Here is a 27,756-nt window from a genome sequence, read left to right as displayed (position 1 = left end):
ACTCCAGAAACTAAGAATATGTCAACATCCTACTCAACAGATTTGTTTACTATCTTTTTTCAGAAGCCTGTTTACTTGAATAACAATATTTTAATGCATTTTAGCCAAGTTAATCCCACAGAGCTAAAAATTATGAGCTGGAAACATTCTTCCCTATCTTGGGACACAGTGGACTGTTTATGGAGCTGTAGCTGACCAGCTGAAGCTCTGCAGTCCTTCTGAAGACAATTCATCTGCCCAGCCCACAAGAACATCAACAAAACTGCACAATAAACTGAGCAGCAGCTGACTGCTCACAACACAACACATCACAGCAAAATTTTACAGGCTGTAAAACAAACTATTTCATTCCCACATGGAAGGCTCAGTTCATAATTTGCACAGTACAGCTTTTCAGTTTGGTAGGGGAATCACTGAAAAACAAAACAGGGACCCTCATTTACTCTTTCATTTCCAAAGACTCCTTTCAATATATGGATATTTCTCCATCTACTGAAGTATGAGGCATAATTGAACACATAAAGAAGGCAAATCAGATTTTCATTTAATGCTCTGCTTTAAAAGGAAAATGCAGTTTGAAGAACCTGCTTAAGCCATTGTACTTCTGCTAAGAGTTCATTTGTAAATTAACAATATTATAAAAGAAGCAACAAAATGAGAAAATAATGATAGCCCACAGCTTGAGTGGATCAGTAGTTCTGCATCCAGAAAATAAATACTGAAGAGGCTGCAAAACATATTCTGCTTGAGCAGGTGTCATTTAAACAAAGCTGCAGGTTCTGTTTTACTTGCTTGGCAGCTCATGTATGACAGACAAGGAAAACAACAGTCCTGACAGAAGAAGCAATGACCATAATAAGGGTTTGATCTAACAGATAAACACAAATGAGGTCACCTCAAAAACTGCCACCTGAAACAAAGGGACTATCAAACAATTGAGAATTCCCTGGTTAAAATGCTGCTGCTCTCATTAATTCATTCCCCACCTGACTGTCATTTCTTCTATAAGGTATCATAAAGCACAGTCAGTATTTAAAGCTGAAAGGACTCAAAGGACACAAGAAGTTGCTTTTGGTTTGGGGCACCCTCTGTCATATTCAATAAGGGTTGTTTGAATAAAAAAGAAACAGTAAGCACTGCATTTCTCTCACAATTCAGCATGGTCAGAACAAAGTCACCGTGCTTCTGCCACTCCATACATTCCTTCAGCTGCTTCTTTGTAACTGATTGCAGCAATCCCAAAGTAGTGATTAAGAAACAGGAGTAAGTGGTCAGGAGTTCTGACAATTTAGGTGATGGAAGCCACTACCACCAGCTACCCCTGTGCAAATTTTCTTACCAAAGAAATGCCTCAGCTGTATGGCCCCCAAAACACTACAATGCCCTTCCTTAGTGTTGCACTGCAAACAGTGCCTAGCAGGCAAAAGTTGGGATCACCATGTAACAACTGAGACAAGGGGAATGAAGAGAAAAATGTATTTTGAGGGGGAAAAAGCCCTGAACAAAAACAAACACCATGAAGGTAAAAAGAGGATTTAAGTAACCCAATTCACTGCTCTACTGGAATTGGGTTGCCAGAAGCCAAACAGGTGAAATTGAGCTGAAGTTACCATACCTTTTATGTACATGTCCAGAAAATCAAAACTGTGAAAATTATCACTTCCAATATATTTCTTTAAAAATTAATTTACCTAAGTACCAACAGGCTCACAAATTCTCCTATTTTAATGGTTTTACTGTCAGATCTCCAAAAATCAGCACTTTTCCACTTTACTCTTCACATTTAGTGGGTACCAGATGAGCTCTGCCTTCTAGATCATAGATCAGGAAAATGTTTCCTCCAGATTTTTCTCAAGGGAAAATAGAAAATAAAAGTGCTTTTGGTTGGAAGCAGTCCTGTCTTCTGCAAGAGATAAAGAAAAAAATACTAAACACGACTGCCATTTTGTTTGAATCCAGAAAATGTAAGTCAGATCAGAAAACCATAAAACATTTTTAGAGACAAATTATTCTAGTATAAAGAGATTTGCTATTAAAACATCATGGGTAACATTGTCTAATCTGATGTCTGCATGTCAAAAAAAGTTTAACTACATTTTGTTTTTTAATAAAACATCTATTTTGAAACTGGGATGGTTAAAATTCCCTTCTCCTACTGTATAGTATGTAATAACTAACCACAGCTTCCAAAGAGGGACCAAACACCACTGTGTTCTATTTATATGCATACAATTTATTTAAAACTAAGGTTGTGGTCTGGTGCTGTCAGGCAGTGCAATGTTCTTGCTGTCACTCAAGGTGAGGAAAGAAAATGCAATCCATTCTGGCAACAGCTGCTGCTATATTAGAATGGAAAGCTGCAGTGTCAACTGTTCTGAGATGACCCCACAACCAGAATCCAACCCTGCACCATCCAACCCTGCACCACCACAAACCTCGCTCTCCTGCCCTCCCCAAACCCAATCATTCCACACAGGCATCCAGTTTTTATCAACAGATCTAAGGCATGTAGAAACAGAAGATTTGGAAGTTTATTTTTTCTCCAATAGTGTGTAGTAGTCTCTTAGTGAGTGTTTAGATTTGTCATGATCGCTGCACATACAGAATCCAACAGAATTCTTCTGCAGAGTACTGGATAGGTTTTCAATGCATTTCCACTGCAGCAAAACATCAGAATCAACACATAGAAAAAGTGCATTTAATGTTCACGTTTCACATAAAGCACCCATCAAGAGCAGAGTACAAACAATGCTTAGAGAGCATCTTTGAACGCCTTCAGCAGCAGGTCAGCTGCCAGCCCAGGAGACAAGACCCCAGCAAGAACCTTTTCCTCCAGGAGCGGGATCTTATCCTTGACGGCCAGGTGGGAGCGGAAGTGCTGCAGCACATTCTCTTGGATGAGGTTCCACATCCACACCTTCTGCTGCCGGCGCCGCCTGGCCAGCAGCTCGCCGCTGCTGAGCGCGAGCTCGCGGAACTCGGCCATCTTGTCCCACAGCTCCGAGACGCCCTCGCCGGTCTTGGCGGAGACGCGCATCACCTGGGGTTCAGGGAATGGCCACAGCCAGGTTACCTGCTGGCCTCCAGGCTGCCAGCACTTGTTGCAGTGTGTTGTAACAGCCTCTTTTAAACTTCCGGGTCCCTTCCCCAAGTGTGCCAATACCCCTCTTCCCCTTCCCCCCTCGCCCCCTGCTGGGCTGTCAATCAGTTTTAACATTCCAGCAGGGCGTCGTGTGCTTCGTCACTTTCAAGGGATGCCCCTCAGGCCCAGAGGTCATTGGTCTGTCTAGCTGTCATCGTCCCCTGAGGCCCCGCCCCTCCCACCTGGTTGGTGGCTCACCTGTCCCCTCCCCTCCCCCTGCCCCGGGAGCTTAAAAGGTGAATCAGACCATGCGGTTGTGATTCTGTTGGAGCTGTTACTGACATTCAGACCTCTGTGACCATGGAATAAAACTCTGGATATAACCCTCCAGCAGAATCCATCTCCTTTGTCTTCACCTTCGCCTGAAGCCTTCTTCCTGAGGTAAATGGAGTTCCTAACAAGCCTGGACTTGTTTAGTGCCTGGCTGCAACCACCAGCAAGCTGAAGGTGTCTCTGGGGTGATGCACCACAGCTGCCGCCTTTGGCCCAGCAGCAAGGGTCAGACTGGCCCAGGCACAATCTGCCTGGTAATATTGGGATTCATATTCCAATAAGCACTGGGTCAGGCGGCTTGCATGGAAATCAGGAAATGTGTGAGGGAAGCTGCCTTCAGTACCTGCTTCATGAAGCTCTAAGCATATCTGTACCTTACGCTCCAACTCCCCAAAAATCTGGGATTCTACAGACCCTGAGATCCATGCTATTTGGGATATTTGTCCAGCTGCTTGTTATGAGAATCATTTTTAGTAAGTCCTTCAACTAAGAGGCACATTATTGCTCCTTTACTTAAATGTAGATTAAAGTGCATATTCTGGTAGCTATTCTTTCACACTTAAAATATGCCAGAAACAAGGTATTTTAATTTTTTTTTGCCTTTGCTTTCCACACCAGGAATTAATTTTCAGAAATCCAGCACAATCTTTCAAATTGAAAGCCTCAGGCTTTTTTTTTAAAAAAAAAAAAGCTTCTCTCCTTTTCCACACTTAGAAAAGAAAGGCTAATCCTCAGCTGATTTAAACTCAGTTTAATGGGTCAATTTCAACACCAGGGTAGAACAAACCTCCTTTACAGATAATTTATTTATAAAGGAAGTGAGAGTGTGTGTGCTTATTCCATATACACACATTAAAAACCAGTACTTAATCTTCTTAAAAATCCACCAAAAAACTTTTAATAGATAAAATACAGCATTAAAACTGAAGACCTCCAGGATAAAAATTCCCATTATCTAGCCATTTTTATTATGTGAGAAACTAAAAAAAAAAAAATTAAAGCAATAAGGCAAACACATGAACTAGTGAAAGAGCAAAGATAATCACAGGCTTCAGAGTTATAAGAGAGGGAGAAGTAGATTAAGGGGCATTTTTGGATATGCACAGTTTACAAAAAGCAAGTGAAGTTTGCACCATTCCTGATGTCAGTAATAGCTCTGCTAGCGCAGAGATTGTAGCTCAGAGCAGAAATCCTGGGGAGGAGGACTGGCTTTGCAGTGTTTTATGTGGCACACCCTGAGATCAGAGGTGAGGCACAGACAGCAGCAATCACTTCTCCAGCACACTGACACTGAACAACCAACTGCAATTTTTAAAAGGAGCCCAGGGAGACTAGGCCAGCTAGGTGAGGAGATACCAATCTTAACTCATTCAGCACGTTTTCTGGGGGGAAAATACAAAAAACCTCCCAAACACATTTCCAAAACCCAAACAAAACCAAACCAGACCCACAAAACACAGGGAAGTCCACCAACCTTTGGCCTCCAAACCTTGGAACGCTTGCGGAGCAGCTTCATGGCGCTGACGTACTCGGCCTGGATCCGCCGGGCAGGCACAATCAAATCACCATCAGCCTTGTTGATAGCAACCAGGTCTGCCACCTCAATGATGCCCCGCTTGATGCCCTAAATGCAGCAGGGACAGCAATCAGGAGTAGCCACAGGGGCTGTGACATGCTGATTCAGCACAAAAAGCAGGTCAAAATGATTTGGTAGTTTCTAGTTTTCTCACCAAAAACATATATAGAACTAGTAAACATGTCAAAGTTAATCCACAGAGTATCCAAAGTTTACATCCTAATACTGTTAAAATCAAAAACGGAGCTTAACTGGGCAGTAAGTTGATGACACTGAAAATACTTAATAATAACAGTATAATGGACAAAACACTATTGATATGGACTTTCTGCACAGATACTGCATGCTGAATTTAAGTTTCTCTTCCTAGTCCCAGGTAGTAACCAATAAGAGAAACTGAAAAATACCTGTAATTCATCTCCACCCGCAGGTGGTAGCAGTAATATAAACATATCAACCATATCAGCCACAGCAAATTCTGACTGGCCCACACCTAAAAAATTAAATTCAGAATTTACCATTTACTACAAACTTTCAGTCCCATTAATGTCAGTAATTGTGACAGATCCCAGCAATGCCCCACAAACAAATCCCACTAAGAAAACAAAGAGAACAGGAAACATGACAGTTTAGTAAAAGACACACAGGACTAGAAAACAAGACAGAATGAGCACTTGTGTTAAAGCAGTGACCACATGCAAAAAACATGGGCAAAATCAAGGCAGGGATATGCAATTATTAGCACAGCCTATTTTCATGTCACAACAAGACAAACAAAGCAAACCCCAAGCACATACCCACTGTTTCCACGAGAACAACATCATAGCCTCCTCCTTCACAGAGCAGAATGGCTTCATTTGTGGTCCTTGTGACACCTCCCAGAGTCCCACTGGTTGGAGATGGTCTGATGTATGCATTCATGTCTCTCGACAACTCAGTCATCCTTGTTTTATCACCCAGCAGGGAACCTTAATGTTAAATTATTTCAGTGCAATACAGCCAAACTGCCCCTTCTCCCCCATCCCCACCAATAAATGAGTGAGGACAGACAGATCTCTCATACCAAGTCAGTCAAATAAGAATATCCTAGTTACAGCTTCTCATGACTTAGCTGAGGACTAGGAAGCTACTGTCTGGTTCTTCTACTTCCCAGCAGCTGGAAAGGCCTGACAGGCAGACTTTACTGCTACCAAACACAAAGAATTTGTGCTAGGTCAGAATGAACTCTACAACTCTTGAATGGCTTTTTGAAGCCTACACACATCAGGCCACACAGCTGATTCCTGTCTGCTCCTGTCCAAAGGGACAAATCTCTGCATTATGATTCTGACACACTTTGGTGCTGGGTGTTTTGCTTTAGGAGAGCTGACACGTGTCCCTGCCTTCCTTCTACTCAAACAAACTGCAAATCACATCCAGCGAGATCTACACACTCAATGCACACTCCAAAAGATGAGAGATGCTCAATTCTTCCAGCTGCTGCAGTCTTGCTGCCACATTTTGCTACTTTTACTCATGCATCCTGAAGGCATGCATCAAAGAACACAGTCCATCTTAGCTCCATGTCAATGCAATGCTCTAGTTATTTCTTTATAAATAGTTACACACCTCTAACAGCACAGAAGCTGGAAAAATTAATGATGCTGCCTAGCAGCTGCCCCTTATGGAAAGATCAAAATCAAGGTTGTATTATTTGTATCAGAGATACCAAGAATCAGGCATGTTCAGCTTGTAATTCCCCTACAATTTTTTACTGGAGAGTTTCAGATCACAGCGTGTCATCAGCACAACTTCAAAAAAATACAGATTTAGAAAAATAAATTGTAAGGCGGCATTTGAATACTGGAAAAGAGAAAATCTGAAAGAACTACAACACTGATACATATTTTCCAATTTTGCATCACATAGGAAAAAAATATGAAAACTTGATTTCTTTTACATTTTACTGGAAAAAAAATGAAAACTTGATTTCTTTTACATTTTACTGTTACAGGCACCAAATTTTTTTCCACTTGGCCCAAAGAGATACTTCAGTGGTTTATAAGGTATTAGTAACTTGACTCAAAACTCACCACCACTTGTACTAGAGGAAGGGTCCACAGCCAACACAGCCACTTTGTGGTTTCTTTCCGTAAGCATCTTCCCAAAGCATTCTATGAAGGTCGACTTTCCAGCACCAGGAGGACCAGACAACCCTAAATAATCACAATAGGAAGAAAAAACCATTTTGTTAGTCAAATAAATAATACATCTCCTGAATACCATCAGCATCTAGTTGACAACAATTCATACTCTAACACAGCATCACAACAAAAGCAAATAAAAGCTATGCCAAAACAAAATAGGAGCTTGACATCACAGCAGCACCTCACTATCCCTCATCCTATTGACACCAATACTGGACTTATCCACATCTATTTCTTCCCCTCCAAATAAAATTACTTGTACTGTATCCTTCATAATTTTCAAAATGTTATATATTAGAACTGGATTTTTCAGATTTACTACAAAAGAAACATTCCAAAAGGAAAAGCAAGGCTGTACCTTGAAGAGCTGTTCTTTCCAAAAAATGAGGCCGTTTATTTGCATGTCAAAGCTCACAAACTAAGATTAGCACCAAACTTTTCTCACTCCCATGCCCCAGTTCTTGTTCTTACTACCTTTGTACAGACAGGAGAGATGACAGCTGGGCATGACACATGCTAGGAGTCCTTCTCTTTGTAAGGGAAAAATATTTTACAGCTTCCAGGAGAAGCAGGTTCAAGTCTCCTTCAGCTGAAAATCAGGCTGCTTAACAGAGGGCTATAAAACAGGAAGCTGCATGTTTTTCCTTCTGTAGACTAAAAAAGGGATTCAGGAAGGGTCCAAGAAACACCTTTAGGAAAAGACCAGGTGTGCTTGAACACATCTTTCACTAAGTGTAGATAACATCTGCATCAACCTGCAAACTAACTAATGTTTCACCTTATAAAGGTTACACAGCCAACCCTGAATAACACACTCCCAAGAAGCCATGATAATTTCTAAAGCATTCTCAAAAGCATTTTTCATCTCAAGCCATAATTCCACTGGACAACAGAAGTAATCTAGATTGGTGATAAACCACAAAAAAATAACAATACAAGACAAAACCACAAACAATGATAATAAAAGGTGAGGACAGTAATTACTACTAGACAAGACATAAAAGGACTAACCCACTCTAAAGGCAAGTGGCTTTCCTTGATTTAACTTTTCTTGTTCCCTGTGGTAGGATAATACCTTCTGAAGGAGCACCTGGGCTACTTTCTTCTTCCTACTCTGAGTTGATTCTATGAGTGTAATGGATTCGGCTAAGCAGGCTCTCTGGCCCTGGATTAGCCCCTGGTAAAGTCTGTCTACGAGTCTCTGCTCCTGGTCAGAAAGCTCCTCTGCCTGCAGCTCAGGGGCTGCCTGCTGGCACAGCTCTCTCCTCAAAGCGTTTGATGAACAAATCCATTTTGTGCGACAGTGATGTGCTGGCCAGGGAGACTCAAGGCCCGGGAAATCTGCTGGGGAAGTGAAGCGAAAGTTCACGAAGTAAGTTCTTCTGGAGAAATAACAACGAGGGAATCTCAGCAGCAAACAGGGGATCTTCATCTTGTTTGGAACCAAAAAGTACCAGAGTTGTCAGTTCACTTCTGTTTGCAGACACCTTAAAGAGAAGGAGAAACATTTTTACTTTCCTCAAAGCGCTTGTGAGGACTCAAATTAAGTTTATGTACACCCCTGATCATCAGCTTTGATTTTATCTGTACCCACTGCCTTGAATAAAAAAAAATAACTGTCCCCTTTTCCCGCTAAACAGACACAATAAAAACACACTGCAGAATCAAAAGCACAGTATCTCTTTATTATCATACTTCACAAATGAAAACATATTTTAAAAAGTACTTTTAAATAAGCCTCTGAGAGCACATGGGACACACCACAAATCCAGGAGCAATCAATCCTTAAGCTTACAGAACTGGTGGTACATTCTAGTTTGACGGGCTATTTTAGGGCTGTTTTTAACAATTATTCGGGACGAGGGCATATTTGCACTTATTTCCATCAGAAAGAGGAAAAAGGGAGTGGGAGAGAGTTCAGACACAAGAACATTCAGAAATAAACAGGAGGAGCTGAGGCCGCCCCGAGGCGCCCGGGCGGCCCCAGCCCCGCTCCCGCTGCGCCGCCTCAGCCCGGGGCGGCCGCTGAGGGGAGGAGGGCAGGGGAAAGCCGCCATTCCCGGCCGATCCCCGCCATTCCCGGCCGCTGCCCGCCATTCCCGGCACCTACCGGAGCCGCCCCGCTCCGCCCCGGGAAGTGACGCCCTCAGGCTGAGCCGGAACCCGCTGCCCCGCAGGGAAAGGGGTGAACAAGGCCGGCAGAGGAGGGTGCCGAAAGGCAGGGAGCTTCCCGCCATTGCCCGGGCCTCCAGAGCGAGGGGTCAAGGCCTCAGGGCTCGGGTCCGGCCATTCCATGTGTACACAAACTTCCATGGCCGTGGAGTCACAGGCTCCCTGCTCTGGCCTTTCAGTGATGGATGTTTCAAATCATCGTTTCCCTCTTGATTTAGTGGTATCCACTCTGAATCCGTGCATGGCCATTTACTGGTCCTCCCCCATACACCAGAGAGGGAGAAGAAATGCTTAAAACCCCCCATGTGCCTATTAAATCACGTTTCTTTTCAGCCTTATTAAACCTCCTCTTCAAATTTAGTTTCCTGTCGTGGAATGTTGGTTTATCGTGAGGTGGGGTTTGTTTTGCTTCCTTAATTTTTTCTTAAACTATTATTATTTCTTCAGCCATCTCCCAACCCTTTTTCTTCCCGTCTTCTTGTTAAAGCACACAGACACACAGATCTATTTCCAGTGAATATGAACACACAGAACCCACTGACTGAGCTGTTTCCAGTGCCTTGCACTATCCCGCAAAGACTTTTTCCCAGTGTCATCACCTGGGCAGTGAAAGTGACAGACTATTAAATAGCAGAAGTTTTGTTCTGAACTGCTGAATGCACAATTTAATCTCACTGCTGTTATTCCAGTCCAGAAGATGATGCTACACAGCGACCTGAACACTTCAGGGCTAAGAAAATATACAGTTTTGTGTGCCTATCAGCATGGGATGAAACCACAGCAGAAAGAGACAAGAAGTTCTATTTTGAAATAGCCTCATGAGGTCTTTCTGTTTAACCAGGTCTTTATTCACCAGAGTTAGCCTGGATCACTATAATCTCTTCATTAACAAGCTTTCTAAGGCTCTCTGTTTCAAGTGCTGCACTTACACCTAGGTAGCACATCCCCACTACTATTTTAATAGCAGCAGAAACAACAAAAAAAAACCATTTTACTTCTGCTTAATTCACCCTTCAGTTTATGCCCCTTTGTGTTCTCTGAAATTGAATACTTTTGTCAGTGACCTTGGTGAACAGGCATGGAAAAGTGCACATTTCATCAATGCTGAAGAGGAGAGGGGATTGTTCAGTTCTCTATGATAACCTTGTGGACCGGAATAATAGGAGTGAAATTAAAGTGTGCACTCAGCAGTTCAGAACAAAACTGCTGCTCTTTTATACAGCCCACCAGCTGTACTGCCAGTCTGATATGGCCACAAACAGGCATGAATGTGCTGCAGAGTCATCTCCCTGCAAGAACTGTTTTCAAGACTTTGCACAATGGTGAGGTCTGGAACTCCAAATTGCTCAAGTCATCCTCTTTTTTTGTTCCTCTCCCCCCAGCTCTGTTATTCAACAAGTTTGCTTTTCACCAGTCAGAGGCTACAGTCTCCAAATGCCAGATATGAGAGGAAGACTTCCTATTGCCTGGTCAATTATATACACTCTTTTTTCCATAGTCTTTCATACATCAGAGATTATATAGGTCTGCTAGAACTATGTGCTCTTCTACAACCTCTGATTTCCTTTTACTATAACCTCATCCAAAATAGGCAAAATACTCCCTTAGAGGCTGTATCATATCTAGAGTCTTCTTAATCTACATCCTGCCGTGCTACACAGTGTTCTTGTGTTTCTCCTAGGGTCTTGTAATGTATGCAACGAAAGAGGGGGACAGGGGGTTTTGGTTGTTATTACACACAGCCCAATAAATTTTGGGCAGACTCACTGTATTTGTGCTTTCTAATCTCCAACACAGAGATTTCTCTTGGCTTCTGTATTCTTTATCCATTCATCATTAATTTACTTAACATTGTTGCTGAGCTATTCAGGAGGGTAATTCAGTAGCTTTCTACATCAGGCTCTGTTTCTCCCTTTTCTTAAAAATTATTTTTCAAATTTGGGCTGGGGGGAGTGTGTTTGTGGATTTGGGTTTTTTAAATTTCAAATTTAACTCATATTCTGTGTTCTCTTTTCTTCTTTTCCCCACGGGTGTCAGAATAATAAAAATGCACCCCCATAGTTATTCCATCACAGTCTGCAAACTTCTCCAAGATTTAAGAAAATTGTCTGGTATAACCTCCTTGCTGCAAATTTATCCCAGTGTTAAAGAAAAGGGTACGGCTGGTAACTCATGAAATAGAAGTCTTCCTTCTAAGCCAGTACTAAATCAAACAACCTGTAAAGTGTTATAAATATTGTGCCATGAGCTAAAGGTGCAGGGAGGCACAGACATTCAGGCAAAATGTGCAACTGAATCCAGATCATTACAAAAGAATAGAAAAAGATCCTTCTGTAACTTCTCACAGCAGGAATAGTATTAACACTAGAATCTGCCAAATTCAACCATGCAAATTTACATTCCGTCTAACTGGCTTCCACTTGCAGTTTTAGTTGGATTAGCTCATTCTTTCTTCCTCTGGCAATGCTGATTTCCTCGCTCTGTTGACCTCCTCTTTAAGAAAACCCAAAGTAATCTTTGTGCACATAATTAATACAATGACACTTAATATCATCACAGACATTTCTCTACATCAATGTGCTGTAAAGGCCAATACAAAACCACAGTCCTTGCCATGGTACAAACTGAAAATACAGTGGGACCAAATGAGACCATTTGCCCTTTATTTCAGAAGGCAGCCCTCAATTCCTTTCAGTTTTCACAGAAGCAGAAAAGTTTGATCCAACCACCTCTTTACAGCAAAAGAGGAAGCAAGGTAACTACTGATTACAGCCTTCCTTTCAAGAAGAAAGGCTAAGCTTTTCAAGAACAGTCTTAGCACTCTAGACAAAATATACCTTCTACGTTATCTTAGAAGATAATTGGACACCTGAAATGAAATCACTAGAAACCATATTCACAGCTGAAAGTTTGCCTGTTGAAATGCACCTTGAGCCCAGGCCTCAGATCTGCAGTTACAAGATTTCCTCGGGCAAGGAAACACCAGAAAAAAGGCCAAAAGCCCTGCAACTGTTACACCAATAGGTGTTTGCCAACTCTGAGCATCCCAAGGTTTTTCTACAAAGACCAGGACAGAGCAGCAGGACAGCTGTATGGAGAAAACAGCCTTTCCACAGCTTCCCAGGGCCAGCCACCTACACAGGAGGACAGCCCCATGGCTGAGCAGATTCTCTGTACCTGTGCTGGTGAGGAGCCATCAGGTTGTCAGGAAAATTTCCTTTTCCTGAAAGCCTGGAAAAGGAAATTTGCTCTTTGAGCTTTGGCTGAGAGCTACAAGAGAGCATCTGAAGAAAGCAGAAGGAAAAATTATCTTAAATAATTATGGTATTTGTGTAACATTTTTATAAACAAAGGAGCTGAAGTGTCTTCACAAAACATTAGAGCAGTGACTTCAGTGTTTCCTTGTTGGTATGAACTGAGCAGTGATTGCACATTAGTGAGAAATGACATCAGCCATTACAGGAAACTTTTCTACTGCTTATGCACAAGTTTTTTAATTGTTAATGATGCACTGCCTGATGTGAAGTGATTTTTAAAGGGGACAGATAAAACCATCTTTTCTGTAAAAAAAGGAAAGACATTTACTATATAGGCAAAACCCCCAGACATTATTTCTATACTACTACTGGTTGTAAAAGCCATTTAAATAATGTTCTCCAAGACCAGTTCATTGTTAAAATTATAAACCCGGAAGAGCAAGTCACTTGCCAGTAAAATAATATTTCTTTTTCTTTCAATTAAAAAAGTATTTAAAAGCTTGGCTTAAAGAGTATGTTTTTCTCCATGGCCACCAATGACTCATGATATCAAAATATTTCTCATGTAGTTCATTATTACACAGCTGAAAAGGAAATAATGAATTGCCTCTTCCTGTTTTTTTTTAATACAGCAATGAAACCATACTAATCATATTTGTAAACATAAAAAATATAATACAATCTGACATCTGGCTTGGCTGAGACACCCTCATTCCCAGATACTTTTTGCTTAAGGAAAGGCCTAATTGGTTGCAGTTTTTAAGTTCTGTAGTTGCCAGAAACTCATGCTGGAAGTCTCAGTTATGCGGGCATTTGCTTGCTTACTCTCCAACGTGCCCACAAAAGCAAGACTTACAATCCAAAATTGTGTGCAAGCTAAATGTCCCATTTTTCCAGGCAGCTGTAGCAGATGGGTGTGAAAAGGATAAAAAGGGAAGATTCTGCTAAGATTCAATGCTGTATGATCAACCCATCCAGAAACAGAGCACAGCAGCATTCTGAAAGGCTGACTGACTCAGGAAGGGCTTGCTAAAAAGCCTGTTGGATCATACCCTGTGTCATTGCTTTACACCACAAAATACACAAACACCTTCATGTAAGTGCACCCTACATTTACAAAGCTTAGACTAATGGTACCAAATATTGTACCAGAGAATTAACATGAAAGAAGAATCCTTCATTAAGACTAAAAGGGAAGCAAAAAACTCGAATGCCCAAACAACAAACACCACTGCAGTCATAACTGATGCAGTTGCATGGGGAAAATTAGCATAGAGCATATGGAAAAAAGTCAAATATTTGTTTTGAGGATCAGCTAATAGAGGTCCAGAAGGGAAATTTGGAATCATTTTGTTCAGAAGTTGGTATTTTCATCTAATTGCTTTCCCAACTAGGTCCATGTTTAGAAAAGAATTCTACATTCAAGCATCAACCCCATCTCAGTATATATTATATTATGTTGCAAGAATCAAAGATGAACACCTGCACTTTCCCCTCACTGGAAGTTAGCTATTCATTTGTTGTCTGAAACTTTGTGTTTATCTTTAGTGCAGAGGAATAAAATTGAGAAATAATTCCCGTGACTCTCGCCAGGAGGCTTCCCTTACCTCTTCTGGCCAGAAGGGGAAGCTAGCGCTATGCGGCTGAGTCACACAGCCCGGATGGACTCGGAACACACGGGAATTCAGGTCACCATCACCATGGATAATCTGCCTGTTTGGCCACGGCAGAGTTTAACCACCTGAGGAACTTAAACATACTGAAAATTTACTGAGAGTGCATCCAGGAGGCTTCAGAGTGTAAAATACAAGAGCCTCTCTGCAAGCATGTGTCCCATCTCGGTTTGGAAAATGACTGACAGAACACCAGCAGCAAGTGGCTGTAACCCTGTTTAGGAGCCCCTTACAGCGAGTTTCTGACTTCCCAGCAGGATTTTGCTGCTGCCCTATCTCTGGTCACTGCAGCAAGTCAGGGATCTCTGGGTAACATAAGACTTACTTAGAAATGCAATCTTATTTCCCCACCTAAACCAGAAACAAAATACAAGGCATACATTTTAACCAAAATTCTGCTACTGTGTTAAGACACCTGCTCAGAGTATCAGTGTGGGAAACAAACAGATAACTTTATCGGACACATATGAATAGTTGCCTTGTTGCATTAATATTAAAAGGTTTTTATTGTTTAGAATGAAGACAAGAAATCTGCAGTACTCACAGCTCAGAAGGTTTGTGATTATCAGCATCCTTCATCCTTTTCAGAGAAGATTCAACTGAATTTTAGTATGGAAGGGGATAGACAGAGAGTTTTGGGTTTTTTCTGATCAGCTATTCCATTTCAGTTTCTCAGCATTGAAAACTCAGCTTCTTTATTTGACTTTAGCTAATCTATCAGACATGTTAGATGGCTCTTTCCACAGGGCTGTAGAAAGAAACAGCAGCAGTCAGATGCCAAAAACTCTAAGTAGGTCTGTCCAAAATTTCTAGTTTTGTGTCTATCTGCATGTCTCTAGTCTGGTCTAGACTCAGGCTTTCTGCCATTTCTGGAAAGAAACTTCCAGGAACACTTCATTTCTAGGAACTTCCAGGAATGCGCTCTCTTGCTCAGCCAGAGGCAGACTATTCAAATTGTCAGTGGATGAAGCATTTAAAAAATGGATGTAGGAAGTCTTGAATACAAGTCTGGGTTACACACACACACACACAAACACCATCCCTTGTCCCTGTTTGCCATTTATTCCAAGAGAACATATCCCTGGTGCTACCTTCTTCTCATGAAGCAAGACAGATACTAAAACAGATGCTGAGTACGTCAATGAGAGTGCAGTCACCAATAGTCAAGGTCTGACAGAAGCCCTTACAAGCCCATTAGTTTTTAAAAATAATCTAAAAGGATGGGATAAGCAAAAAATTGATAGTGTTGCATTAAAAGCATTCTAGGAGGCCTCCCATGTTGCAGTCTCTCCTCATCACCATCCCTTTCTGCTGCTAACTTCTTGTATGGACCTATTCTAAAAAAGACAGAATGAGTGGAGACTGAAAGGATTAAAACAGCAGTTACTTGCAAAATGAGATGTTTCTTGAAGGGAAGGGATATGGATTTTGTCTTCTTGTATTTTATACCGAACTCTGAAGAAGCTATAAATAATTTTCTGCTAGCATCAAAAAAATGCAAGAAAATTACAGCTCAAGTCAGAGCTCTCAGCTCTTACTCCATGTTTCAGAATCACATGTCAATGACATTTCACCTTCCCAGTGCTCCTGTTGCAGTGAAGGAAAAGTATGCAGTCATTCAAATCCATACTTCCTTTAGCTGGTGTTCTGGAAAAACAACATTTCATATTTTAAAGCCTCATGATCTACCCATCTAGTTGTGGGAAGCATAAAAATTTTGATATCATCTCCTTAGAGTGCATCCCTTCTTGTAACTAAGTCTATGAAAAGAATAAAGGTGGCATCAACAATCTGTTTTAATGACAGTGTTTGTATCATTTCCAATTACACAAGTAACACTTCTCCAAAGTCATTAGTGCCCTGCCATTATAGCTGTCACTGCTTCTTCAGTCTTGCTGCTCTGAGAGCAAAGACTCTGTGGGTTCCTGTTAGGAATATTGATAAGCTTCAGGAAAAGCTCTTTTCCGGATGATCTTGTATGAGGCATTCATACTCCAGCACTCTCAATGATGGTTAAATGCTTGTACAGAACACACTCCTGAGCAGAAAGAGAAGTTTGTTACTAGGATAGCTGTGCAAATCAATGCATTTTTTAGCTGCAACTCATCCTTAACTACACAGGCATGTGGAACAAGAAGAGAGGAAAATAGTTTTGCCAGCTTTATATTAAATCATTATGTCTCAGTAGGTATGAAAATATATTCGGGTGACAAAGGCATCCTCAACATCTCTGACAGAGTTCAGCTCTTCAAAGTTCAGACCAAGCCCTAAACACAGCACACAGCAGGAAAGCATCAAGACGACCTTTGCTATTCCTGATATGCATTTTTCTAACCTGCCATTGACCATCTCTCCAAATAACCTATCCAGATAACTTGTTAGTGTTTAATGTCTTAACTGGCACAAATCTCTTCTCCCTGCCCCTAGTATTAGACTCAATTTTATTCTGTGCAGTTTAAGAGTGCCATTTCTGGTCCTATTCTCTGCAAAGCAGAGTAAAGGAATTTAACTCTTCTTCCCCAGAGTAGCTACCTAACACATGTGGCTTCAACACCTCCAGGTTTGACCCTTTCAGTTAATTTTAAAGCACATTTTATTTACCATGATGTTTTAGAACAAAACTTAGTGAGCAGGCAGTTTGCTTGCTTGATTCTGCCACCATGCCCACAAACACTCCTGCATTAGTTACTGATGACTGCAGTGCCTCAGAGGCTCAGACAGCAGGGCAGCAAGTAATTCAGTAAAGGCTACTTCTGCAAACCCTTTGGTCAGCTTTTCTGGAAGGAGACTACAAATACCTAATGCCAGTTATCTAACCACATACTTTCTTAATGAATACATTCTAAATAATCAAGACCACATTTTAAAGTCTGACCTGTGAAAGAAAACTCTTTTTGTTCCTTGTGATCTAAGAAAAAGATGACAGCACATCCATTTTTTTCCACTGGAATAAAACAAAATTCAAAAAAAAACCCCACTCAACTTTTGCCTCCTCACTTTCAGGCAATTTTGAAAACAGTAACTCTTGGATAAATGTTTTAACTCTTATTTAAAAAAGAACAGTGAATACTTAGCAAACAAGCAAATAACACTTTTAAGAGTTTTAGTGTTAAAAGGTATCAGAGTAACAGTCAAATAAAGAAGGGGCAAGAACAAAAATAATAGCTTAATCTAAGGGGGTAATTTTTGTTAATTAGTTTAACTAATCTTTTCTGAGCACTAATCTGGACATTCCACAAGATCAATTTCCAGAAGACATAAAATTTAAAATTTTTAGCTCAATTATGTAAGAGTCCTGAGATTAGGCCAACTTCTTCATAGAATCATTGCTCATTCTCACAACAGCCTTGTGAAAGCATCATGAAATGAAGAATGCCTCGGGATTCCCAGGAAAACATGATGGAAATCCACTGTATTTCTGGTGGAGTGACAATCACTAAAGGGAAGTGCAAAAGACAATAAAAAACACACAGACATAATACCTAACTATAAAGCAAACCCATTTTGTAGAAAAGCAAATTTTAACCAAATAGTAGAAGAAACATTGTAACTACAAAAGTGATTAATATGTGGAACAGGGTATGTAGGGAAACTGCAAAATGCCTTCTAAATGAAACTTTAGTCCTAGACAAAGCCCATACACCACTGAAAGGATGCACTATGCAGCCAGCCCCTCATCTGACCAGCATTTACTGCACTTCTGCATGTGCAGAACATGTACAAGGCTCAAATACGCTTCCAATGCAGCATTCCTGAAAGAATTTCTCACATATCTTTATGCACCCAAAGTGATGTTTTAGTTTTTCAAAGTTATTTTCCCTCCCCTCACAGCCCTCCAGCTTTTAGATTGATCCTTTCAGAGGCTGAAATTCATAATTCATCTGAAGAACACAGCATCTGTTCCATTGTGAGATCTCTCCCTGTGGCTGGGTCAGCTTTAGCCAGAGGGAAACCACATGGAGCAAGTCCCTCCAGATTTTTCCCTTTCCTCCCATAAAACTACAGAAGAATAATTCATTTCAGGGAGGTGGAAGGGAAGAAAGTGAAGCAGGTCCCTGTACTCCCCCTCTGCAGGTATGAGGACTTAAATTTCTCACCTGTTTTCATCCAGCTTTCCAGAAAAACAAAACACAAAAACCCAACCAAAACTATTCATTAAAAGTAGGAATATTACCTTACAGGATGTGCCTTCTCTAAAAAAGGGATATTCAAATTATTTACAATTCTATAATTTGTACTTGAGTAACAAACCTGCAATACCAGGTTAACCATCTCAGACTTGTAGTGTGGAAGTTACATTTCTAAAAAAATCCACAAAAAATAAACAGGACATTTGAAAAATGCCCAACACAGAAATTAAAATACCCCCACACAACTGCTTGTTTTTCCAGGTGTACACTAAGTATCTTCTCATGGTATCACATGAAGTCATACTCTACTTTTTTCAGTAACCAGCCCTTTTACTGTGCTCTCGAAACTTCTCTAAGTATGGAGGAAGAAAGGTTGTGGAAGGAGGGAGCAGGCACAAGTACTGAGAGGTAGAAACTTCACAAGGAGCTTCTGCTTCTGCATTTGGAAAACTAAAACCAGACACAGGATATAATCCATAGCCCATAAATTTGAAAAGATGGAAATTAAGAGTGCCTAATTATTACATATGCCCTAGGAGGATATCATCAGTCTATCGTTACATTCCATGGTGTTCTTTTGGAGGAAATGAGGGCAGCTTTCACAGACATACTAGCCAGCCCTTAGAAGTACACTGCATTCCACCTCTGACAACTGCATATTTAATGTGCTGCCTCTCAGGTTTTTACTGCTTACTGTCATCAGAAACTTCTGATGGCCAGAGAAACCTCGACCCTGCTTCCAGTGGTGCAGGTCCAGCCTTGTTCCTGTGCAAACACCAAAACCTTCACATGTGCAGGCTTTCACCCACAAGTGCTGCAGATAGAACATTTGTGTTTCAGATGGAATTTAAGAGAAAAAGAGTTGGATGTGTAAGGCAACATCTGGTACCCGCCATTCATCCCACATGTGGAAGCCAGTCACAACCACGTTTTCCAAACTTGTGTGGCACTGAAAGGTTCCCAGATGGAGATGTTACTTGGCTTAGGCTTTCAGCTTCACTCAGTCCCTTACAAGGGCTGTTTCCTGTCTATGTGATGGGCAATGTCACATTTTTCAGGCATTTCAGATACAGTTGTAGAGAATGAATTTTGACTGGGCTTCTTGTATACCCCACCTGTGTCAGGCCATGGTAATTCTCAACACAAGGAGACACAGTAATGTTTTACAAAACACAAGGGGTGACCAGAATCCGGACAAAAAAGAGGAAAGCCCACATATTCTTCGTATTATTTTATCCACCTTACTGTCAAAGGAACAACAGTGCAAGAGCACCCAGACAATTCTGAAACAACAGTGAAATAAACACCAAATACAACAAGAACACTCATAGTGTGGTCAGGATCCTTTCCCCCATTTTATCCAACAAAATGCTCACATTCAAGACCAACCTCCATATTCACTCAGCTGCAAAGTTCCAGGTCTGACCATGCTTGGGATTGTTCCCTGTAGTGCCACTGCCACACCCCTGTCACCCACCCACTGCTGCTGGCACAGAATTGGGCAGTTCCTGTACTTCCTCAGGTGATGGTTAGAAAACCTGGCTGTGAACCTTCCCTTACCATTGTACACACATGGATCTTTTTCCAATGCTTCTGGGGATTATGCACAGTATGGATTCATCTGGGGCTCGATGGTGCCTGCCAACAGATCCTGTGAGGGAATGGATGGCCCCTCACTCAAAGTACACACTGCCAAATCAGGGTCCCCAAACTCGAGGCTCCCACCTTGAGGTGACAGATCAGACTGCTGTACGTGCCCTTGCCAACATTAAGACATCCCAGTGCTTTCCCTTTTGAAAATGGTCAATTTCTAGAGAGTTCAGTGGTTTAATATTTTGATTGTAAGCTGCTTTCTATCAGTGTAAGACCAAATTCAACCAAAGATCTACCACTTTATCTGTTCAAACTTGCTTCTGTGACCTGGGGAAATCACAGGGACACTTGAGGCAATGATGTGATTTCTGAAAGACCAAGAGCAACACAGTGGGTCAGAAAATGGAATGGCCCCAGTGCCCAGAGTGTATTCTAAATTAGAGCCATATCAATCATTTGCAGTAGGGGTACAAAGAAACCCCACACTGCAATTAAAAGCTATCCCGTGAAAGACTATTTACAGAACTGCTCTCTTAGCACAAGATAAAAACCCAGTTCTTGAAGTTTTGAGTCCCCAGTGCATGCAGATCAAGGTAGCTTCTTTCTGTGCTGCTTGAGAAAACAGCATGGCCCAAATTCAGCACACAGAGGGATCAAGCTGTGTTTGAGAGGTTTGAAAAGTGTTTGTAGTCAAACCATTGGCTGAATCATGTTCACAATGAAGCCATGCTTGGATCCAGTTTCTAAATAGTGCTGTTGCCAACACTATGGCCTATGGTGATTTTGACTTGAGGAGACTGGTCCACAAACTTGGAGAAATATCTGATGGGACAGCAGCCATCTTTCAGTCTCCACATGTATATCTGAAAACACTCAGGATTACCAATCCCTAAAGTATCAACAGAAGGCAGCAGTGAAGGGCTCAGAGATGAGACAGACCCTGCTCTCCTGCCAAGAACCAAGTGCTCCAAAAAAACAGTAAAGTTACTGCAGCACTGCACACATCCAGTCTCATTCTCCTGCTTTTTCTAATCTCTGCTCAGTAATCTAAAGGAACAGCAGACCGAGAAGTTCAAAGTTATATTAGGAGAAAGGGGAAGGCAAAGTTATGCACACCATTTTTCTTTATAGAAAAGAATGTTTTTACATGTTACAGGGACATTGGGGAAAGCTGCAACAGGAAAATCAGAATCTGTTTTACAAAAGCAAACTGTGCTCTCCCAGCACATCTCAGCAAGTGACCACTCCACATAAAGCAAACTCTGAGCAAAGCAAGCCTATAATATAACTATTGCTCATTTTCTATTTACTGTAGTACACAACTGTAAGTCACAGGTCTTTATCACTGCTATGAGATATCTTAACTCCTATCTACAATCTGGAGCAAGTGACAGTGTTTACTTCTTCAAAATGAAACTACAGCAGCCTCCTCTGAGCTTTAAAGATTTAGAGTCTCAGATGATCTGGCAGGATCATGAAGAGAACATACAGAACATTCAATTTATGTCTTAGCGGCACGATAAAAAGGGGAAATTACAAGCCAAGTCTTAAAAAATATGATCAATCTGCACCCATTAGAATAAAAAAATCTTAACATTCCTTAAGGATGATTGAATCAAATTCCAGACTTCTGGACTGTTTGTAAAATTTGGGGGTTTGTTTGATTTTGATTACTTCAGTTGCACAAGATCAATTAACAGCATACTCTGAGGATCATTTTTACCTGCAAGGCATTCATCAGACCTGCACAAAAACTGTACCCATCTTGTCCATTCCCTGCAGCAGACCCACTCAGCTCTTAACCACATCAAGCCCAGTGGATGTAAGCACTGTCAATGTTACTGGAGCCACTTCTGTGTTTGCAGCAGGCTTTGATCAGGAGGCTGCCTCTCCATCACACCTGCCTCATGAAAACAGCTCACCACACAGCCCAGGGGACACAGCCCTCCCCGCTGAAGGGACTGCACGTGGGGTGAATGAAACAGGAGCCACCTGCCACACACCTCAATTAAACTGAACAGAAGCGGGGAACCGGAGCCCTCTGCCTCAGCAGCTCCCAGCACATGAAGACACACAGACACATGACCCACAGTGTCACAGGGGCAGCACCTCCTGGGGATGACAAAAAGCAATTTGCAGAGTTCAAAAAAACAAGGAAAGTTATCAAGAATATAGAAGGCAGTGAGGGGTGCTGAAGGAGCAGAGAGGAGAGAACATCCCCTGAAGGACAACTTGGCAAGGGTGTCTCTCTTCACGGAGTTAAGTCAAGGACAGAGAGGGCCAGAGGAAAATACGAGCCATTTTCCCTTCCCTCCTGCACAGAATCACAAATGTATTGAAGAAAATGAACTGTGAGATGATGCATGTAAAAATGTACTGCTCCACCACTGCTGGTGATGGTGGAGTTATGTTGTATATCTAGGCAAGCATCCAGAAAAAGGTGACTGCCAGTTCATGGCCATGAATCACAAATCTCAGGAGCACACTACGAGGCTACAGTGTGCTTCACAGAACAAACCAGCAGCAATTACTAAAGAGAGCACCAAAACACAGCTAACTTCCAAAGTGTCCATCAAAGACACCTTGTCCCACCTTAGAGTGGGACAAGGCAAAGGAAAAGTCAGGGAGATAGGCACAGCAAGAAAGGTCCATATCAATTTCAGACACCTCTACACTGATTTGTTCTCTTCAGATAATGATACTCACACCTGTATTGCTTAGAGGCTAAAAAAGACAGCTATACTTGACTTAAGACAATAAAGGACAATAGCTACAGTAGCAAGAGCAGTGATTTAGCAGCAAATGGCTTTAGCAAAGTAGACAGCAATACCAGGTTAGCAAGCATTAAAAGATCAGGCCCATAAATATGATACAGGATATGATAAAACATGAATTATTTTTTCCATACCTTCCTAAACCCATACAGGTAAGCATGACTACCTTCAACAAATCTTTTAAGAGTTCACCAGATCCTCCTAAATGATTAAAATGTCATCTCCATTCTGGGAGAATTATTTGATTTCCAGCACTCAAAAGCCGAAGCAGAGATTTTGAAACACATTCAGCTCCATGGAATTATTTGTGTCCATGTATACTGCTTTTCCTCAATACAGATATCCCTGTCTTTTCAGTTTCTCCTAACAGAGATTTGTCTTGGCTTTTAAGTAGCATCTCCTGTGTTTAACTCTTGTTCAGGAGATTAAATGGAGAAAACTATGAGGAAATAAAACCAAATAAGCAACAGGAACTTACCTGGTTACAGAGCTGACACTGTAGGCTCTGTCCGCATTTTTAGTTCTCAGTGTTCTCTGTTTTGTGAGAGATCAGCAAGAAACTCTTTTTCCTTTCATTCTTGTCATTTGTCTTTAAAAGCTTTCTGACTCCAACTATCCAAAGCAGGGCAAATCAGAAGGAAGACTTCTTCAAAATGATCCAAAAGTTTTCACAGCAGCCTGAAGCCAGCAGTTGCTTCTTCCCAGGTGAGTTCTGTCCTACCTCCTGTGTTTCTGGCTGTTAGTCTGTTGTGGTTTAGCCCCAGCTGGTAACTAATCACCACTCACTGGCTGCTCCTTCACTCACCCCAGGTGGGATGGAGGAGAAAATTGAAAGGGTGAAAGTAAGAAACACTTGTGGGTTGAGATAAAGACAATTTAATAAGCAAAACAAGGAATTCATTCACCACTTCCCATGAGCAGGCAGGTGTTCAGCCATCTCCAGGAAATCCAGGCACCATCACACATAACTGTAATGTGGGAAGACAACTCCATCACTCCAAACACCCTCCTTTCTTCCTTCCTTCTTCCCATTTTACATGCTGAGCATGACTCCATATGTGACAGGATGTATGTTGGGTCAGCTGGGGTTGGCTGCCCCTGCTGTGTCCCCTCCCAACTCCTTGTGCACCCCCAGTCTCTTCACAGGTGGGGTGGGAGGCAGAAAAAGCCTTGGATCTGTGCAAACCCTGCTCAGCAGTAAGGAAAACATCCCTGTGTTATCAACACTGTCTCCAGCACAAATCCAAACCAGCCCCATACCAGTACTGTGAAAAGAAATTAACCCAGACAAAAGCACCTGAGAGTCTCAGGTGCTACTCCAATCCACTCATCTCATTTAATGAAGTGCAGCTGACACATTCTGTGCCCTCATATGAAGGTACACATTCCTTGCACCTAATATCTCCACACCACAAGCAAAAAGCTGAAGAACAGATAATGAAAATATTATGTACCCAGCTCTTCAACAGTGTTATAGAAAAACTGACAACAGAAAGAACTCAGAAAAACTGGGATCCTGCATGTCCCACTTAATTCAGATTACTGCTGAAAGTTTCTGAAGCACTGCAGAGCTACTATTTTCTAATTTCAATCCCTATTTAGGGAAAACAGAGAGTCATTACAGCCCAAAACATAAAAGACAGCAACATTCAAAGCAGTCACAACATAAAACTGTCCTTTCTTACTCCAACGCTTTTTCAAAGTTTATCAAAACTTGCACAGGATCATCCAAATAGGAAAACATCCAAGTAGAAACACTCCTTAAGACCTGCATGATGGATGGTTACAGCACTAATTAAAAAAGAAGTCAGTACCTCACAGCTGCATCCCATAAAAAGCAATGAAACTGTTTGGAACAGCTGGGAGTTTATGTAGCAGGGGCTGAAGATATCAAAAACAAAGGCAGTGCCTGAGCAGCAAACAGCATTCTTCCACTTTTTGGTCATCTCTACATTTTATTTATTTTTAAGGCTTACATTTGTGCTATGACCACTTCTTTATGAAAAAGATATGTCAAACTGAATCTGAAAAGAAACCAAAAAACCTGTTATTTTCCTGGAATGTAAAAGCAGCAGGTTCCTCTCAATAGGGAACTTGTACATTATGGATTTTTTCCCCTGAGCAAGGAGAGAACTTTTAATTTTTTAATTTAAAAAAATGTATATACTAAGCCAAGCTGTGGAATTAACTTTAACAAAACCACCAAAAAAAGAAAAAAGGAAAAAAGAGGAGAAAAAGGTGGCATTGACTCATATTCCAAAAAGGGCTACCACTCAGTTAGTCATTACAGAGACAGACAGATGCATTCTGTGTCTGGCTGAACACACACTGAGCTCTGCTGCTCAGCCTCCCCTTGCTCCTGAGTTTAGCAGCGCTACTAACCTGTACTAATCATTACATCTAAGCTCAGCACATCTTCATTTCTAGCTGTTCCTCCTCCAAGACCACACCTTTATCTGGCTTGTTAAGAGTCTGCTAAGAAGTGGACAAGACAAGGTTTTAATCAAATGTAAGCAGTAACAACAGGTTTTATTCAAAATTTCCAGTAAAGAGGACCCACTAGTTTTGGAAAAAAAGTACTTGAAAGTACTACAGCTTACATGAATATAAAAGAGCAAAGAGAAGAAAATAAATCAAGCAGAAAAAAAAATTAAAAATATATATATATATTTTAAAGTTTGAAATAGACCCCCACAGGGATACTGAACTCCTCCAGACAATTAACAGTTACTAGGTTTGGCAAAACAAGATTCTCTCACAAAATTAAAAGCCTACTTTTGTTACATAAACTGTAAAAAACTGCTCAATAGTTAAAGAGCACTCTGTACAAATTTGTCTTGAAATACATAGAGCTACAGCCTTCAAAACTGCAGTAATTAATAATTTTGTCCTCTTCATGGGTAAAAGAAGCTGCACAATTGCTTTGGGGGAAAAGGAAGAGGCAAAAATAGTCAGAACTAACAAGATGAAGCCACTATGAAAACAAAATGCACAACAAAATTCAGACCTCAGTTTAAACTAACACGCTATGTTTACAATATATTCTACATTTCAGCTGTCATTTTCCCCTCCCACTCCCACCTCCCCCCATTCAAATATTCCTAATTCCTTTATGGTCTAAATCTAATTAATTTCTAAACTTTCAAATACACCGTACATACATTTAGCAAAAGAACATACCTAACATTCTTACAGCAGTATGGTCAGGACACAATTTCAGAGATAGCACACAGTTATTGAGATTAAACCTTATGCTTGCTTTTACTTTGAAAGAGAACAGCAGCCATCAGTGTAGTGTTTCCAAGAAGTACTGAAGAGAGGCTGCAAGAAGCAGACTTGGCCAACATCCACTCTCAGCTCCAGAGGACGTGGGGGGAACCAGTGAGTGCTGAATGTAAGGAAGGAGAATCTTAAGAGTGAAGGCTGCCGGAAAATCCTTCGGGAACTCTGTCCAGCACACTGAGTTTGGCTTTGGCTCTGTTGTCCCTCTTGTACTAAGCCCTGTAAATCAACTCCACAACAGTACATTACAATGTAAACTAAAATTCTTTATACCAACAGTATGTCAAAGGGGTTTATTTATCTTTGTTTTCTGAACCCAGCAGTTGGTCACAGAAGTCAAGTGTTTTCATGGCTCTTTTTCAGCTGTTGCCAGCTGAGGGGGGAAAAAAAACAAAAACGCGTGTCTGACTCATACATCTTTCAAGTACATGCAAGGCTCAACTGTTTCCAAAATGCAGGAGCTTGGGACCTTTTAAGACACTGAAGAAATAGGATTATGAGGAGAGCCCATCTGAGTAAGTACTTTATCCAGCCACTGAAGGGGACCATGGAGATGTATCTCTATCCAGCATGGAGTGCTCGTTACATCCTGGCGATGATATTCAGCTCCCCAGCCCTGGAAATAGAATCATAAGTAGGGAAAGAAAAAACAGATCACTTTATATTATAATACTAAATACATGAAAAGTGTACTTCCTACCAAAACAGCTTTCAACAGTCATTATCAGCAGGGTAGCACAGCACCCATAGCACCCACCAACTATTACCACTTTTCAACAAACAAATCAGAAGCTAAAAAAATTATAAATGTGGAAAAGTATCATTTCAGATCTCTTGGAATGGAAGTCTTTAAAGACAAAATCTGTAGCAGTGCAATATTTCCTCATACATCACTGCCAGCTGCCTGAGGTCCCTATAAAGCCTCTGAAGAGGGGGATATTCAAATCTTCTCTGCCAAGACTGAAAATGGAACAAATTGGGTGGAAATGCTGCCAAGCAGATCAAAAAATTAAAAGATGAAGTGATAAGACTGATGTGGAAATAAGGGTGAGACATCTGTCTGACAAGAACCAAAGTATCATTCTTAGGATGGGGATGATAAACACAGCAATAAGTCAGAAGCATTCCTCCTTGGAGAAAGAGGGCATGGCCATCCCCCATCAGGCTGTTTCTCTACTTAAGACAGGTTTTGTTTCAGCTCATACCTGATTCTGTTACAGTAATTACCAAAGATATGAAGAGATATTTAAAAGCATTCAAAATTTGTATTTTGTAAGTGAACCATTTTTGGGGCAGCTCTGAAGAGAAGACGATGACATCTGCAGGTACAGTTTGCTCTGCTCTGTATTAGTTTACTCACTAATGAAGGAATTTCCCAGCTCCCAGCAGCTCTGAACACTGTGCAGTGCAACTTCCAATACACAAGAGGTCCTGTTTGACTGTTTAGGCTGTAGGATGCAGAGCTGTAAACAGCCTATTTCACTTTAGGAATCCCTGTCTTAACACATCTGAAAGCTCTCATCCTCCCATCATGGAGAAGACTGCAGCATATCACTATCTTCATTTGATTACTTTCATTTAAGGACCAGCCCTTTCATATCAGTACCTATGCTGACACACACAACAGCCACATCACAAATCCTGACCTTGCATGCCTTTCTAGAATAGAAGGGTATGCATATTATTCTAAATAATGAC

At 41.2% G+C, this 27,756-nt stretch overlaps 2 protein-coding genes across 6 annotated transcripts in view; both read right to left on the bottom strand.

The window, feature by feature from the left end:
• Positions 1-2,232: 2,232 nt before the first annotated feature.
• Positions 2,233-24,440, bottom strand: MMAA (metabolism of cobalamin associated A). Of its 2 annotated transcripts, none has more exons than XM_064711220.1 (7): positions 23,255-24,440; positions 8,189-8,664; positions 7,064-7,186; positions 5,789-5,959; positions 5,399-5,484; positions 4,890-5,039; positions 2,233-3,040 (listed from the first exon to the last, which is right to left on the bottom strand). In XM_064711220.1, the coding sequence occupies exons 2-7, from the start codon at positions 8,607-8,609 to the stop codon at positions 2,753-2,755; spliced, it is 1,239 nt and encodes a 412-aa protein (XP_064567290.1). In that variant the 5' UTR covers positions 8,610-8,664; positions 23,255-24,440; the 3' UTR covers positions 2,233-2,752. The 2 variants fall into 2 exon arrangements, with proteins under 2 accessions (XP_064567290.1, XP_064567291.1); XM_064711221.1 differs by lacking the exon at positions 23,255-24,440 and adding an exon at positions 9,288-9,330.
• A 144-nt stretch (positions 24,441-24,584) lies between these two features.
• Positions 24,585-27,756, bottom strand: part of SMAD1 (SMAD family member 1) — a 43,752-nt gene continuing 40,580 nt past the window's right edge. For all 4 annotated transcript variants that reach the window (XM_064711215.1, XM_064711217.1, XM_064711219.1 and 1 more), the window contains one exon: positions 24,585-26,674. In XM_064711215.1, coding sequence (XP_064567285.1) covers positions 26,531-26,674 — 144 coding nt within the window. In that variant the 3' untranslated portion in view covers positions 24,585-26,530. The remainder of the gene's footprint in view (positions 26,675-27,756) is intronic.

This window comes from Zonotrichia leucophrys, chromosome 4 (genome assembly GCF_028769735.1).
Source record: "Zonotrichia leucophrys gambelii isolate GWCS_2022_RI chromosome 4, RI_Zleu_2.0, whole genome shotgun sequence".
Classification (NCBI taxonomy): domain Eukaryota; kingdom Metazoa; phylum Chordata; class Aves; order Passeriformes; family Passerellidae; genus Zonotrichia; species Zonotrichia leucophrys.
Note: the sequence above shows the minus strand (reverse complement) of the source record. Positions and strands in the feature narration are given on the sequence as shown.

What these genes read in the sequence shown, in the direction of transcription:
- MMAA (XM_064711220.1), bottom strand. Translation starts at nt 8,609, where the DNA reads ATGAAGATCCCCTGTTTGCTGCTGAGATTCCCTCGTTGTTATTTCTCC. An exon ending in GCCACTTGCCTTTAGAGTGG is followed by an intron (nt 7,187 to 8,188) that starts GTTAGTCCTTTT and finishes GTGATTATTTAG; the next exon opens with GGTTGTCTGGTCCTCCTGGT. An exon ending in CGGGTGGAGATGAATTACAG is followed by an intron (nt 5,040 to 5,398) that starts GTATTTTTCAGT and finishes TGCTGCATTTAG; the next exon opens with GGCATCAAGCGGGGCATCAT.